The following is a 14,498-nucleotide window of genomic DNA, read 5'->3' on the forward strand; positions in this document are numbered from 1 at the left end:
ATTTCATTATATATCACAATGTCATAAAAATAGAAATGAAGTACACAATAAATGTAATGCACTTGAATAATCCCAAAACACCCCCCCCACTGCACCCCCTCTACCGCCCCCCGTCCTACCATCCCCCAGTCCATGGAAAAACTGTCTTCTGTGAAACCAGTCCCTCGTGCCAAAAAGTTTGGAAACTGCTGCCTTATACCTACAGCGAGACTCAAAAACAGAAAGTGTCATGTATCACCGAATCCACTCAAAGAGATGTTTCATATACGTTTAAGGTTCCTGTTGGGCTTGCCCGGTGGCTTAAAGGTAAAGAGTCTGCCTGCAGTGCAGGAGACACAGGTTCAATCTCTGGGTCGGGACAATCTTCTGGAGCAGGAATGACAACCCACTCCAGTATTCTTGCCTGGAGAATCCCACGGACAGCGAACCTGGCAGGCCTCAGTCTGTAGGGTCACAAAGAGTTGGACACGACTGAAGTGATTTAGCACAAAGTTCTTATTGGTTGTGAAGCTGGGTGTGGGGGGTGGGGCTTAACTGATTTACCCTGTGACTGACTTATGCCAATACATGTGTGACAATATCTGTTACAGTTGAAGAATGGGAGGATAAAGAATTGCCCACACAGCATTATAATTCAGGTATGAATTTACATTCTCCAAAATAGTCTCATTATTGCTTGAGGGGGCCTATATCTTTGAATTTTGTGATACGGTCATATCATATATATTTGTCAAAAAAATTTTGTCCAAAAATGCCAGTCACATTCCTGTAAGTAAAATTTTTTTCTCTATCATTTAGAATCTAATAAAATCCAATCTCACTGTGAACACTGTAATGCTGAAAATGTAAGTATGTTTTTAATTATAAAGGATGATTCTTTAATTTGCTTTATTGAAGAAAATGACATTTACATATGTGTTATATCTGTGCTTTTTCTCCAGAAACACAATGAACTGGTGACCCCCAGGCTTCTTTCCCGAGGACAGTTTTTGTGAGTCATTGGGAATACAGGAGACATGATACCATTCGTAATTTATCTGTCTATGTAAAAATAACCCCAAGTTGGGGAAACACAAAACAGCATAACTTAACTTCGCACATTTTATGTACTTTCTTGGATTGTTTTCTTTATATATATATATATAATTTTATTTATTTGTTTTGGCTGTGCCGAGTCTTTGTTGCTGTGGGCTTTTCTCTAGTTGCGAGGAGTGGGGGCTACTCTTCTGTGGCACACGGGCTTAGTTGCTCCGAGGTAGGTGGGATCTTCCCGGATCAGAAATCAAACCCGTGTCTCTTGCATTGGCAGGAGGCTTCTTTACTACTGAGCCACCAGGGAAAGCGTTAGATTGTTTCCTTTGATTGTGATGCTGCTTCAAAATGTCATGGAGTTCCCTCAGTGCTTTTGAGTGAAATTAAACAACAACAAAAAAATGAATTAAAAAAAATTTTTTTAAGAAATCCTCTCCTAAACAAACATCAGGACTTGACAGGTGTTCTTATCTATCCAATACAGGCTGAAGGTGGATGGAGAGGGAACTTACCAGTGCACGGAGACTGGTCTGATATTTGAGGTTAACAGGAAAGTTGATATCAAGTATTGCGTCTTGTCCTGGAGCAAATATTCAGACCTCATTGTGAAGCCCTGGGCCGTCGGTGGACCGTTGTTTGATGTTAAATGTGACCCGCTCTGTCTTACCTCCATTCAGTTTCCACATTCCCTCTGCTTGGGTCGTGAGTATTTGTTTGCTAAAAGTTTAATTGGCGTGTGCATGTGTGGACGTGTGAGAGTATATGTGCAACACATGCAATGCCCAGAACACTAATTCAGCTTCATGTGTTGACAGACCGAGATGCCAACATGACGTTCAAAGTCTTCCATGTTAAAAGTACTGGGGCCTCATTAGAATATACTGTGGACCATTCTGCAACCCACGTCAAATGGCGTGTGAGCTCTCTTTCTCCTGTGGGACCCGTTGTTCAAAGCGAAGAGACGGTATTCCACCATGGGGCAGTGATTCTGTACAAAGCCATCGACCATAACCCGTCCTTGTCTTTTCGAGTGTATGTAGCAACCAATAATGAATCCTTCATCAAGGTAAGGCCAATGAAAGTGAATACTAAATGTTGCATACTGTGTGTTCAGACTTTATACAGGGTCTGGGTGATGTCTGTTGATCTAAGATCCGGGTGTCTCTGTTGATTTAATTGTCTCCCTATGGTGGGTCTGATGTCATGCTCACTCACAGAAGTTATAAGATCAGTGCCAGGTCCTCAGAGCCATGGAGCATGGGTGTTATACACCTGAACACCATTGGGAGGAGAGCAGATAGGAAAATAGCTCTCTAGAGGTGGGTGTGGCATGACCCAGCAGGCCTGGCCTTGGAGACGGTTGCCTGGAGAACAACCAAGGCCATCTGTTCTCTACAGCCTTGCTGCTGAACATGTGACTTGGGGACCAGGGAACCAGGAGCGGCTGGTTGCCATCAGCAAGGGTGCTCCTTAAAATGCCAAATCTCAGCACCACCCCGACCTGCAGACTCAGAGCCTACCCTGTTTAGTATTCCCAGGTGACTGGGACATTACAGTTGGCGAGGCACCTGCTCTGGATACACTGGGGGGCCATTTCAGGTCTTTGGGTCAAATGTAGGGAGACTGGAGATTCCTCCTTGGCTTAAAGCTCTGCCAGTAAGACACACCTCATTCCAGAGTAATTTTTTGGATAAAAGTTGACGTTTGGTTCATGGGTTCAACATTCTGGGTTTTGTAGCAGCAAATATTCATGAAGCACCCAATATGTTTAAGGTAGAATGACCTGAGGGGAAGGGTTTGGATATTTGTAATGGAACCTGTTTGCCAGAATGCAGAATAAATCTATGTTGTTTAGCCTAGGTTCTGAACTATATCATTGAAAACAGAGGATTGAATCTCCTTTTATACCCTGACTCACTGTCAATACAGTTATAATGACTTAGAGGTGGGTGGAACACTGACAAAAGATAAAGCAGTGACTCAAAATTATCCTTTCAGATTCAAAATCAGGGTTTAACAGATGTGGAAAAAAAATAAGCATTCAGTTCAGTTCAGTCGCTCAGTCGTGTCTAACTCTGCAACCCCATGAACCGCAGCATGCCAGGCCTCCCTATCCATCACCAACTGCCAGAGTTTACCCAAACCCATGTCCATTGAGTCGGTGATGCCATCCAACCATCTCATCCTCTGTCGTCCCGTTCTTCTCCTGCCCGCAATCTTTCCCAGCATCAGGGTCTTTTCAAATGAGTCAGCTCTTCACATCAGGTGGCCAAAGCATTGGAGTTTCAGCTTCAACATCAGTCCTTCCAATGAACACCCAGGACTGATCTCCTTCAGAATGGACTGGTTGGATCTCCTTGCAGTCCAAGGGACTCTCAAGAGTCTTCTCCAACACCACAATTCAAAAGCATCAATTCTTCGGCGCTCAGCCTTCTTTATAGTCCAACTCTCAACATCCATGCATGACTACTGGAAAAACCATAGCCTCGACTAGATGGACCTTTGTTGACAGAGTAATGTCTCTGCTTTTGAATATGCTGTCTAGGTTGGTCCTAAGTTTCCTTCCAAGGAAGCGTCTTTTAATTTCATGGCTGCAGTCACCATCTGCAGTGATTTTGGAGCCCAGAAAAATAAAGTCAGCCACTGTTTCCACTGTTTCCCCATCTGTTTGCGATGAAGTGATGCCATGATCTTCGTGTTCTGAATGTTGAGCTTTAAGCCAACTTTTTCACTCTCCTCTTTCACTTTCATAAAGAGGCTCTTTAGTTCTTCTTCACTTTCTGCCCTAAGGGTGGTGTCATCTGCATATCTGAGGTTATTGATATTTCTCCCGGCAATCTTGATTCCAGCTTGTGCTTCCTCCAACCCAGCATTTCTCATGATGTACTCTGCATATAAGTTAAATAAGCAGGGTGACAATATACAGCCTTGACGTACTCCTTTTCCTATTTGGAACCAGTCTGTTCCATGTCCAGTTTTAACTGTTGCTTCCTGACCTGCATACAGGTTTCCCAAGAGACAGGTCAGGTGGTCTGGTACTCCCATCTCCTTCAGAATTTTCCAGTTTATTGTGATCGACACAGCTATTGTAAAGTATACTACTTTGTGAATTATAATTTGAGTTACAGAATTTATATCAAGCTACCCACTCCCAGTGGTTTTAGGTTGTAGTATTTGCATGCTTTAAAAATGTTATATGGATTATAACTAGCAATATGTATTAAAGTGTAAAAACTCTAAGTAATAGATTTTTTTGTTTCCTCCTAAGAAAGTAAAATATGCTTCCTGTAATCTCACTAAAGATAATACTTTCAGTTGGGAAAGTAGCCTTCAAAGTGGTATAAAAATAACTGCACCTAAAGTATAATTCTTGGAGGAGGAAATGGCAACCCACTCCAGTATTCTTGCTTAGAAAATCCCATGGACAGAGGAGCCTGGTGGACTATAGCCCATGGGGTCACAAAGAGTTGGATATGACTGAGCGACTGAACACACATACATGTAAAGTAGAATTAGTATAGATTTGGAAAAAGCACTATTATTTAATGAACCTTATATTTTAAAAGTAAATTCAGTTAACTGAAAGAGCATTATCCAGACTTCCTGGGAAGCTGGGGTCAGGAGCTGATTACATCAGCGGATGTGGAGAAGGCTGCCATCAGGACAATGGAGAGCGTGGCATGGGGAAGGCAGGATATCCTTCCTGGCTAGTGTTTTATTTTTATGCCTTCTCCAGTTGATTTTTTTTTCCTGTGTAGGAAAAGATTTCCTTGAACTCTGTTTCAAGAAACCTAAATTTCATATTCAGCCATACAGCTACTTTACCAAGGGAGCTTGGGCCAGAGATTACATTCACCTCTTGGGGGGCATTGGAACAAGACATGTAAAATCGGGGTCCCCTCTAGGGCCACATCAGAAAGAGAGTTAATGACAGCAAGGATGGGGACATATCAAGTGTGGGGCAGAGACAAACTTTGAGTCAGCTGGAACCACTTCTAGTAAAAGAGGTGCTCTCTGTTCACATGATGGGCGTGGAATTAGTGCCCATGTGTAGTGCAAGTGCTCATGTAATGTTCTCAGACCCTTCAGAAGCAAATTGGTGGTGCCACACAGGGTGTAAGTGACACTTCTGGCTGTAGTGTTTTTGTGGGAATAAGTTGGGCTACGTGACCGATGCGTAGAACAAAGGTGTCTCAACTTCTGGGCCTTTACCCCTTGTGATCACTGTGGGACATCCTCCCTGGCCGTCATGTCTGTAGGAGGACGTGAAAATAATACAGCTGGCACACGCACTGCCCGGTTCTTGACTTCGACTCTCACAGTTGTTGGTGATGGATTTCAAAACCCAGACCTATTTCCACCTTTAGGATATTTCCAAGTCTGTAAAGCACTCCTCTAAGAAATTCATGAAAATCGACAAGCCTCCGGTTTGCCAGAAGTTGCTGCAGAATGGGAAGAAGTACAGGCTGATCAGTGAGCCAGAAGCTGAGATCACCCCAGAGGTAGACACTGTAAAAAATCAACTTGGCATAGCAGTGTGGGGAGCGTGTAGATTTCTTAGATACAGCATTTTGAAGATATTTAAAAATAATGCATTTTGTTCTCCTTTTTTATTTCCCAGTGTCTAAGAAAGCAGTTGTTTTGTTAAACTTGCAGTTTATTCCAAAGATGCTGTTGAATTTCAGGGTTCATCTGCAGTCATCAAAAAAGTAGACTCTTTATTTCTCTTTCCCTTTGAAAAGGTTTTCAGTTTTCTTGCATTTTAAATTAAGTTATTAAAATAATTTTAGCTTCAAAGGAATACAAAACTTAAGTTTAAGTCATGCAAAGCATTAAAGGTTAATGGAAAAGAGTTGCTAACAAAGGATATTGGGCTTTTCCCACTGGAAGGCGTTTGAAAAGTAGTTATGGGAATAAATTGTTAGATTTGAAGCATTCACTGTACACACCACGACACTTGTAAGCGATTTTGGCTTGTCGGAAATGACTTAGTTATTTTTAAAGTTTATTTTCATTATGTGCCCTGGGTGTATGCCATAGCTTATCTAGTCTGGACATCTGCATGGAAATTCCTTTTGTCTACCTCCTTTGTCTGTTTTGCAGTTTATGAAAAGTTGAAAACATGTTTTTTTTCCATTAAATTAAAAGTGGGAGGCAAGAGAGCTAATGGCAATGGTCCATATTGCGTTGTTTTATCATGTTGGTATTATCAGGGCCTTGTGCCCTGTAGAAGCAATCAGGTTGATCAGGACAGCCTTCCTTTTCAGTTTCAAAGCATTTCTGCACAAGCTTTGAACCATTTGAGCCATACAGTAACACGGCTGAGGAAACCAGTGTGCAAAGCAGGCGGGCGCTCTGCCCAGCCACACATGTGAGCAGAGCTTGCCCACGGCTTTGACTACCTTGGCTCCTGAAGCTACCATCTCCCCACTGGGATCTGAGAGGTTGATTTTCATCCCTTCCACACAGATCAGGCCCCAGCAGGTGGCACATCAAGAGACTCATGAGACTCAAACTGCAGCCTTGTCTGGGCGGTGGGACTAAATGAGAAGGGTGTGCTTTTGAGTGTGAATTTCCCTGGGGAGCTTAAAAAAAAAATTTGGTGGCCTGGGTCCCACCTCCAGAGATGCTGACTTAATTGGTCTGGGAATGGCCCAGGCATTGGACTTGTTAAAGCTCCCACGGTGACTATAATGTGCTGCCAAGGTTAAGAACCACTAGGAGAGGGAAGAATACATATTGAATGGGTGGCTGTTCCCAGAAAGAGACCGAGGGGATCCCAGGAGTTGTTTCTTACAAAAGATGTTGATAGCTAGAGGGCTTTAAACAGTCTGCATTCTAGTCGTGGTTAGTCATGTAGTTAGTGCATAGACTGTCACTAACTGTGGGCTCCCTCTTAACCAAATTTCTGGCCTATAAAATGGGGATAATCTCCCAAGATTGCTGTAAGGATCATATAAAGTAATGGTTTGGGGCACTCCTGAGAGTTGTAAAACTCCGTGTAAATATAAGGTGTCTTATTAGTTTTATACCATTAATGATTTGCTTAACTGACATCAATGTGCCTATTACCAGCCAGCCTGATAAGAGCTAAAAATTAAAAAATAAGTAAGGCACAGTCTTTTCCCTCAAAGATGCCAGTGTGGTGCGGGAAATGCTCCATTCATGTAGAGAAATAATGTTACTATAACGTGGTGTTCCTTTAGAGACGAGGACCAAGTGCGGTGGGTTTCCAGGAAGGCTTTTTCGTGGGTGCTGTTGGCTCTGGGCTTGAAGGGTGACGGATTCCCTGGGAGAGACGAGCTTTCCCAGGCTGTCCTGGGAGAGGTGGCCCCAGGTGCCTAAGGAGGGCACGGGACCCTGCAGCTGGGCTGAGCCCCAGGAGAGCTCTGGGGAAATGAACCTGGAGGGATTTAGGAGAGTGGGGTTAGGGGAGCTGCTGTCTCAGCTTTGTAGACCTTGGTGACTGACCCTTGGAAGGTTAGGAGGATAATACTAGTGACTTGGAACAGAAAGGAAGAGGAACAGACTAAGAGCATTAGTTTGTGATGGTGACCGCCAGTGCAGTTCACTGATGTTTTTTTAAAGATGTATTTCTTGCTAGCCAGTCTGGAGAGAAGCAGAGGCACGGGAAGCCAGGAGACAGTCTGAATAGTGGTTAAGAGCTCAGACTTTGGAGTCACAGGCATGAATTCCAATTCCAGTTCCACCGCTTAGATGTGGGCTTGGGCAAATTCGTTCACTTCTCTGGGATCCTTTATGCATAAAATAGTGATACAAGGATTTGTTGGGGGAAGGTGGTGTTCAGTGAGGGAATGTGGACACAACACTGCACATAGTTCTGTAAATGTGAAATCAGTTGGACAGATCAGAGAATGATCTAAGAGAAAGGTGCTGAGGAGCTTAAAGCACCTGGGAGAGGGTGGCTGATGGTTGAGCACAGGTTCCATTTGGGGAACATGAAATGTTGGAAGTCAGGAAAGGGCCGAAAAGTTACACTTTGGAAAGCAAGGGCCATGGGACTAGAAGCTTCAATGAGGTGGAAAACAGTTCTGACTAAGAGTAAGGAGGGGCTGAAAGCGGGAGAGTGAGAGGAGGTGTGGTTAAGGAGTGGATTTACAAGGTCAGAATTTCAGTGGGTGTCCACTGAAGCACTAACCCTTCTCATTGCCTTTATTCCTTATCTGACGTTTTATGTTGTTAATTAATGCAACTTGTAAATTTAAGAAAACCACTTTTTTTTTTTTTTAAGGAAATTGAATTTGTGGATGGTTCACTTTTAAAATTGAAAAGTTATATTGAAGTGTATCTGGAGCAACCAGTGGAGTTTAAATTACTCTTGGTTGAAATGGATTCTGAGGAAATTGTATGGAAAGCAAAACTGAGAGAGTGTGAGTATCTTGTATCTTGAATTAAAACTCTGTTTGGCAGGTGGGGGGTTGGGGAGGGTTGGGGGGAGTGGCTCGGGTGGAAAGCAAATAGAGTACTCATCTGTCCCATCATCATAACATCAAAAAATTTGATTAGGAGAAGCAGAGGCCCCAGTTCTTGGGACAGACGTGCCGGCTCTGGTTCTCAGGCCCCCACCGTCAAATCCCCACACTCAGCAGGTGCACAGAGCCCATATTTGCTATTGAGGCTTTCTACTCCAGAAATAAAACCCAATCTAATCCATTTGGGATTCTGTCCTAGGTTAAGCCGGAAGCTTTTGTATAGGTGTGATTCCTGTTCTCAATATTATACCCTTAAATTAGCCAGTTTGAAACAGGCCCTTTTATCCAAACTACAGTTACTTACCCAGAGGAGTCCTAGTTTTGGGATTCTGTATTGGGGATTGTATTATTTAATTTGCTCAAATAAGTGAACCTGAAAGATGTTACTTTTTAATCATAGCAAATGCCTCAGTAATAAAGATATTTAATATGTAGCAACCTGAATAACAGATGTTCTTCCAGACTAAGTCTCTTTGCAGTTTTAAAGACCACCTTTTAAGACTCTTTTTAAAACTTATTTAATAATATTCTGCCTCATAAGATGGTTCTGGTTTCTATTATTTTGGGGAGGCCTATCCTAACGATGAACAGAAATTGCCCATCACTCATAAGATGTTTTCACTCAAGCGACCTGTGGAAGGCCTGCCCAACATGTAGGCATCTGTTAGAGCAGGGCTGAACTCATGGGGCAGGTGGTGTCAAATCATAATGAAGTTTCTGCAAAGAACCCACTAAGTATATATAATGATAATACATATATGAGATTCTTTTACGATTTGTGCGTGTGTGTGTGTTAGTTGCTTAGCCATGTCTGACTTTTTGTGACCCCATGGACTGTAGACCACCAGACTCCTCTGTCCATGGAATTCTCCAGTCAAGAATACTGGAGTGGGGTACATATAAATACACTTAAAATTTAAAGATGTTATTTTATTTTTTAAAAATGTTTAAGGCTTCCTTCTCCATATGGCACATGATGTCAATGTTCTATTTATAGTAGTTTTAGATTTAGAGAAATACGGAAGGAATGACATTTCACCTGACCTCTGGGTGTGGCAGATACCATGCCAGCAGTGTGCAGATGACTGAAATATGGGAGACACTGGTCCCACCAGACATGCTGGAAGGAGTTCAAGCTCAGGGTATTTGCATACATACCAAGTTAAAACCCGCATTTGAATTTGAGAGAGATTACCAAAACCCTAGAGCTTCACGTGCTTTCACACATCGATGCTTTAATTCCAATTTCATACCACTTTTCCAACTGCTGCTTATTGTACCTTAACAGGTGACTGGGTTCAGCATCATCAGAACCAGAACATTTCAAAAAGCAGCACAAGTGGTAAGTGCTTGTAAGTGGACATTAAACTCGTCTCTTCCTTCCATCCACTAGAATTTTCATTCTGTTTTGCAAATCCAGTAATGTTCAGGATCTGTTAAGTATTCCATAACTCTTAATTATCTGAATGAGCTTTGAATCCTTTTTTAATTTGTTCTGTCAGAATGATGATTTTAAAATGATTTTTTAGAAGTTCAGCTTAAAGATGGGTGGATAATAAAACCATAAGGGAAAGCCAATTTGTTGTTTTTTTTTTTTTTTTAAAGGTAACAGGCGACGAAAAATGAGTAGCAGCTTACCTGATGAGATGGTCTATGATAAAAGAATGAAGCAGATTGACAGTTCAGGTTTGTAAACATGTCCTCTGTGGCTCTCAGTCGCTTCCTCTGGTCTCCCCCAGGACGTTCATCTGACACATGTTCTCCTTGGGTCAGTCTTCCTGGAGCCATATCCCAGGTGTGCCTGCTCTCCCCCTGGGTCCAAGCTTCTCGGGCCTGGATAAAGGTCCTAGGTGGTCTGCCCCAGCCTACTTTTCCACCTTGACTGCCTCCTCCTCCCGTGCACTTGGTGAAAGTAGAAGTGGGGTCAAGGGAAGGTCTTGCAGCCTGTAGGGTCAGTGGCCGCGGCTTGTCCATCTCTGCACTTCCTACAGCACTGAGCCTGCGGCCTCTAATGTAGAAGATAAAGAGCGTTCACTGAAGAAGTGAATAGTGAATGTCCGTGTGTGCATTCACTGGCTTCCCAGTTATTCACTATCTTTGCGGGGAGGAAGCCACCAGCTCAATTATTAGAGATAAAGGTCAAGTTAATTTCTTCCATTTAAATGGCAGAGACCAAGGCTTGGTAGCTGCGAAAATACAGCAGAGATTTAAGCACTTAACAACAGTACTCCAAGGAGCCAGAAGATGGAGTATGTACCTCAAAATTCAAGTCCAAACTGAATTCACAAATTGAAGTTAAAAAACCCAGACTCAAATTACACAAGACAAGATCTTAAGGCTTTGGGGGCCTCATGTAGATGAACCCTTTCATCAAAATACCTTTTATTATTGTAAGAAGGTGTGAATCTAAAAGCAGATAAACTCTATAGACTAAAATAAGATGTTATCCGCTTGGAGTTGAAGAGGATGGTGTATGTCTGATTTTACTGTTTGTCACTAGAGAATTGTTTATTATTTCTATTAAATGAACATCAAAATAAATGAGGCTCTGGAATTATTTTTAAAACCTAACCAAATTGGGATACATATTCTTTCAATTTTATTGAGATATAGTTGACGAATAAAAACTGTATGTAAGTACACAATGGGATGCTTTGATGTAAGCATACATTGTGAAATATTTACCAATCGAATGAATTAGCACATCTATCACCTCACACAGCCACCTTTTTTTTTTTTGGTGGTAGAACTCATAAGGCCTTCTCTTAGCAAATCTCAAGAGTACAGCATAGTATTTATTATTAACTGTAGTCATCATGTTGTATATTAGATCCTCAAAAATTATTCACTTATAACTGAATGGGACACATAGGAAAATTTTTTCCTTTTTTGCAGTTATTTGGCTATTTAAAATTAGCTCCAAGAACAAGTAGCTAGACATAGAATAAAATGACCAAATACTACCTAGAAAATTAAGGATTTCCAGCCTTTTTAGAGTTTAGACAATGTGGTAGCAAATAAATTAATAATGATTTACTTTTGTTTAGGTATTTTCACAACATTTTTAAAGATACTGAGTCACTATCCTGATAGTTTGAGGCTCAGCATATCACCAGATTGCTTTTTAAAATATAGTCATCTCTTAACTCTGAGTCACTTTGAGATCTTGTTAAAATTTAGATATAGAATCTGACACAGTATGTTTGGAGATGATCCTGAGAACTTGAATCTTTGATGGATGGATTCCCTGTGTGGTTTCTCTTGTAGTAGTTTTAGAGAGGAACACAAGCCACATGCATTAGAAGACCACTAGAGGGCAGTGGCCATCCTTTAGAAACCATTCTTGAGTTAAGGGGGTTAGGGTTCAATAGAAATGTTAGGTTCCCTTCATTAGACTATTGGCTCTAGATGAGCAAAGTGTTATGGTTCTGGAGGAGGGGCAGGAAGGATTCTTCCTCACACTCTTCTCATGGCACCTCCAGGGTTTGTAAGGCCTGGAGGATCCTTAATGAGACTCTACAGCTGGTGAGCTTTGCTGCATCATAGCACAACCGTCTGAAAAGTGTGAGCATAGAAAACCCAGCTGGGGCTGGTATTTTGTATTGAGGCACTGGTTTGTGTTGGTAAACATAATCCCTTCCAGAATGATGACATGGTTTCTTAGTGAACAACAGATACTGATATTACAGACACTGTGCCCCTGACTTTTCTGTGGAATATGCTCTTCCCCCTAATGCCAGGAGATGGCAGAATGGAGACTGCAGTTAATATCTCTTGCTGCCCTCTTTAGTGACTACTAAAGGTAGCACTTTGTATGTGAAGATGCAGAGATGGGCAAGGGGAAATGTATATTTTTCTTTTTGAGCCACGTAAATTATTTTTGATGCCTGATTTTTTTTTCCCTCCAGCCTAATTTGTGCAGCTTTGTAAAACAATTTCATTCCCTGAATCACTGAATTATCCTTGTGAGCATTATATCCCAGTTCAACCTTATGTGTAATCATTCCCTTTGGTTCTTCTAATAGTTTGGAAAGCAGGGACTTTTTTGGCACTTAAATTTATTTTAAAAGCAGTTAAAGTTTCAAATCATGGTATCTTTTTTATATAAAGAGAATACATTTTCATTGTCAATGACTATAAATGAAGTGTTGAGAGGAACTGCTGAATTCTTCATGTGCTTTTAGATGGGGTGAAGACTAAAACCCTAACAGACACGCAGTTGTTTAACCTTGCTGAGAAGCTGGGGAAGGAGTGGTTAAAGATTGCTATTGCCAACCTGAAGCTGAATATTAGCGAAATCGATGCTATCCGGGAGAAGGAAGACAATGTTACGATCAGTAAGTTTAAGATGCTGAAGAAGTGGCAAGAAAAGGAGCAGAATAATGCCACAGCTCAGAATTTATGTAACTGCTTAAAAAATGTTGATTCAGTTGAAGTCCAAGATGTGCTGAGAGGTAAGCAGAAAATTATCTTAGTCATTTACTTGGGGTCAAGCTGTGTCTTTGCAAATAGCAAATTTATACTCTAGAAGGTGTTAGTCACGTCTAAGCTCAGGTTCAGAAGATTGCGCAAATGCTCTGCGGTAAGCATGTGGGTCATAATCTAAGTAAAGATGATTCACGTGTGGCATCAGAGGAAGCATTTGAATACCGTCTCAAGTGCTGGCTAGGTTTGTGACCAAGCAGATTTGTTTTTTTTTTTTTAATTGAAGTATACTTGATATATACAGTAAGGTACAGGTGTACAATGTAGTGTTTCACAATTTTTACAGGTTATATTCTATTTACAGTTATAAAATATTGGCTATATTCCCTGTGTTGTGTAATATATCTATGACTAAGCAAATTCCTTACCTCGCATAAAGCCTCTATATTCTCATCTGTCAAATGGATGTGAAACTCCCAATGTCCTAGGTCTCTTGTGAGAATGAAAAGAGATAATGCATATAAAACTCTAGGTTCAGGCAGTGAGACTCCGGCAGGAGTAGATAATGTCCTTTGTTGTCGTTCAGTTGCTCAGTCATGTCCAACTCTTGCAGACCCCATGAGCAGCTGCATGCCGGGCTTCCCTGTCTTTCACTGTCTTCTGGAGTCTGCCCAAACTCGTGTCCATTGATAATGTCCTTAACTGGAGACCTAACTGGAAGCCTTGAGCCTTCCAGACTTCCTGTGGTATTGACGCAGTGCTCCACTTGGTGGCACTAGTGAGCCTCCAGCAGCAAAGATGGGAACAGAGCGCTAAAAGGAGTTGTTTCTGGTCTCAGTCCAGAAAACCACAGGGTTCCTTCCTTTGTTTTGAAGCACTTCTTTTTTTTGTGGCTTGACTTAGCATATTGTTAGACCCGAGGTCAAACCAATTCACAACTTGGATTTTTATTAATATGTATTGTTACCATGATTAACAAATGCTGTGTTCCTTCTCAGAAGCAAGTCAGAGAGAGGTTTTTATTTGGAATTCTATTCGGACTTTTTGTTCCTTAAAGAATGTAAAAGTGTGTCAGCCACCCCAAAAGCTTATATGAAAAGTTAAAGTCTGGGGTGACCGCCCAGGATGATGTCAGGTGTGGAGGGTGAACTTTCTGAACGCCCCCACCAGTTTGGATGCAAGAGCTGCAAGGCAATAGAAGAGCCAGTTTCAATATCAAATTTCTTTTTCTTGAATATGTTGAAATTATGTAAATCACTGAGGCCCACATGTGGAAATCTCCCTATTTGCATATAGGCACTTCTGCCTATCAACAGTACTGGCCTCTGCTGTGATAAGGAAACAATCATAGCCTCGTCCATCAAAGGAAGGTTTGGAAATCTGACCATCTCACAGATCCTGTAGAATGAGTGGTTGTTTTGTTTTTATCTGCTCTTGACTTCGCTAGACGCCTAACTTGGCGCCACATAAAGCTGAATAAGGATTTGTGACATTTTTTGGCAGTGAAATGTATCATAAAAGCTTACTAGTCCAATTTGTCATTGAATA

At 41.6% G+C, this 14,498-nt stretch overlaps 1 protein-coding gene across 1 annotated transcript in view; it reads left to right on the forward strand.

Moving 5' to 3' along the window:
• LOC106701267 (NACHT, LRR and PYD domains-containing protein 1a) overlaps positions 1-14,498 on the forward strand; it is a 41,149-nt gene that overhangs the window by 24,862 nt on the left and 1,789 nt on the right. Inside the window, exons 8-17 of the mRNA XM_070361093.1 lie at positions 591-638; positions 799-845; positions 942-991; positions 1,517-1,734; positions 1,848-2,098; positions 5,400-5,534; positions 8,285-8,423; positions 9,814-9,867; positions 10,131-10,211; positions 12,710-12,979. Coding sequence (XP_070217194.1) covers positions 591-638; positions 799-845; positions 942-991; positions 1,517-1,734; positions 1,848-2,098; positions 5,400-5,534; positions 8,285-8,423; positions 9,814-9,867; positions 10,131-10,211; positions 12,710-12,979 — 1,293 coding nt within the window. The remainder of the gene's footprint in view (positions 1-590; positions 639-798; positions 846-941; positions 992-1,516; positions 1,735-1,847; positions 2,099-5,399; positions 5,535-8,284; positions 8,424-9,813; positions 9,868-10,130; positions 10,212-12,709; positions 12,980-14,498) is intronic.

This window comes from Bos mutus, chromosome 1, assembly GCF_027580195.1.
Source record: "Bos mutus isolate GX-2022 chromosome 1, NWIPB_WYAK_1.1, whole genome shotgun sequence".
Classification (NCBI taxonomy): Eukaryota; Metazoa; Chordata; class Mammalia; order Artiodactyla; family Bovidae; genus Bos; species Bos mutus.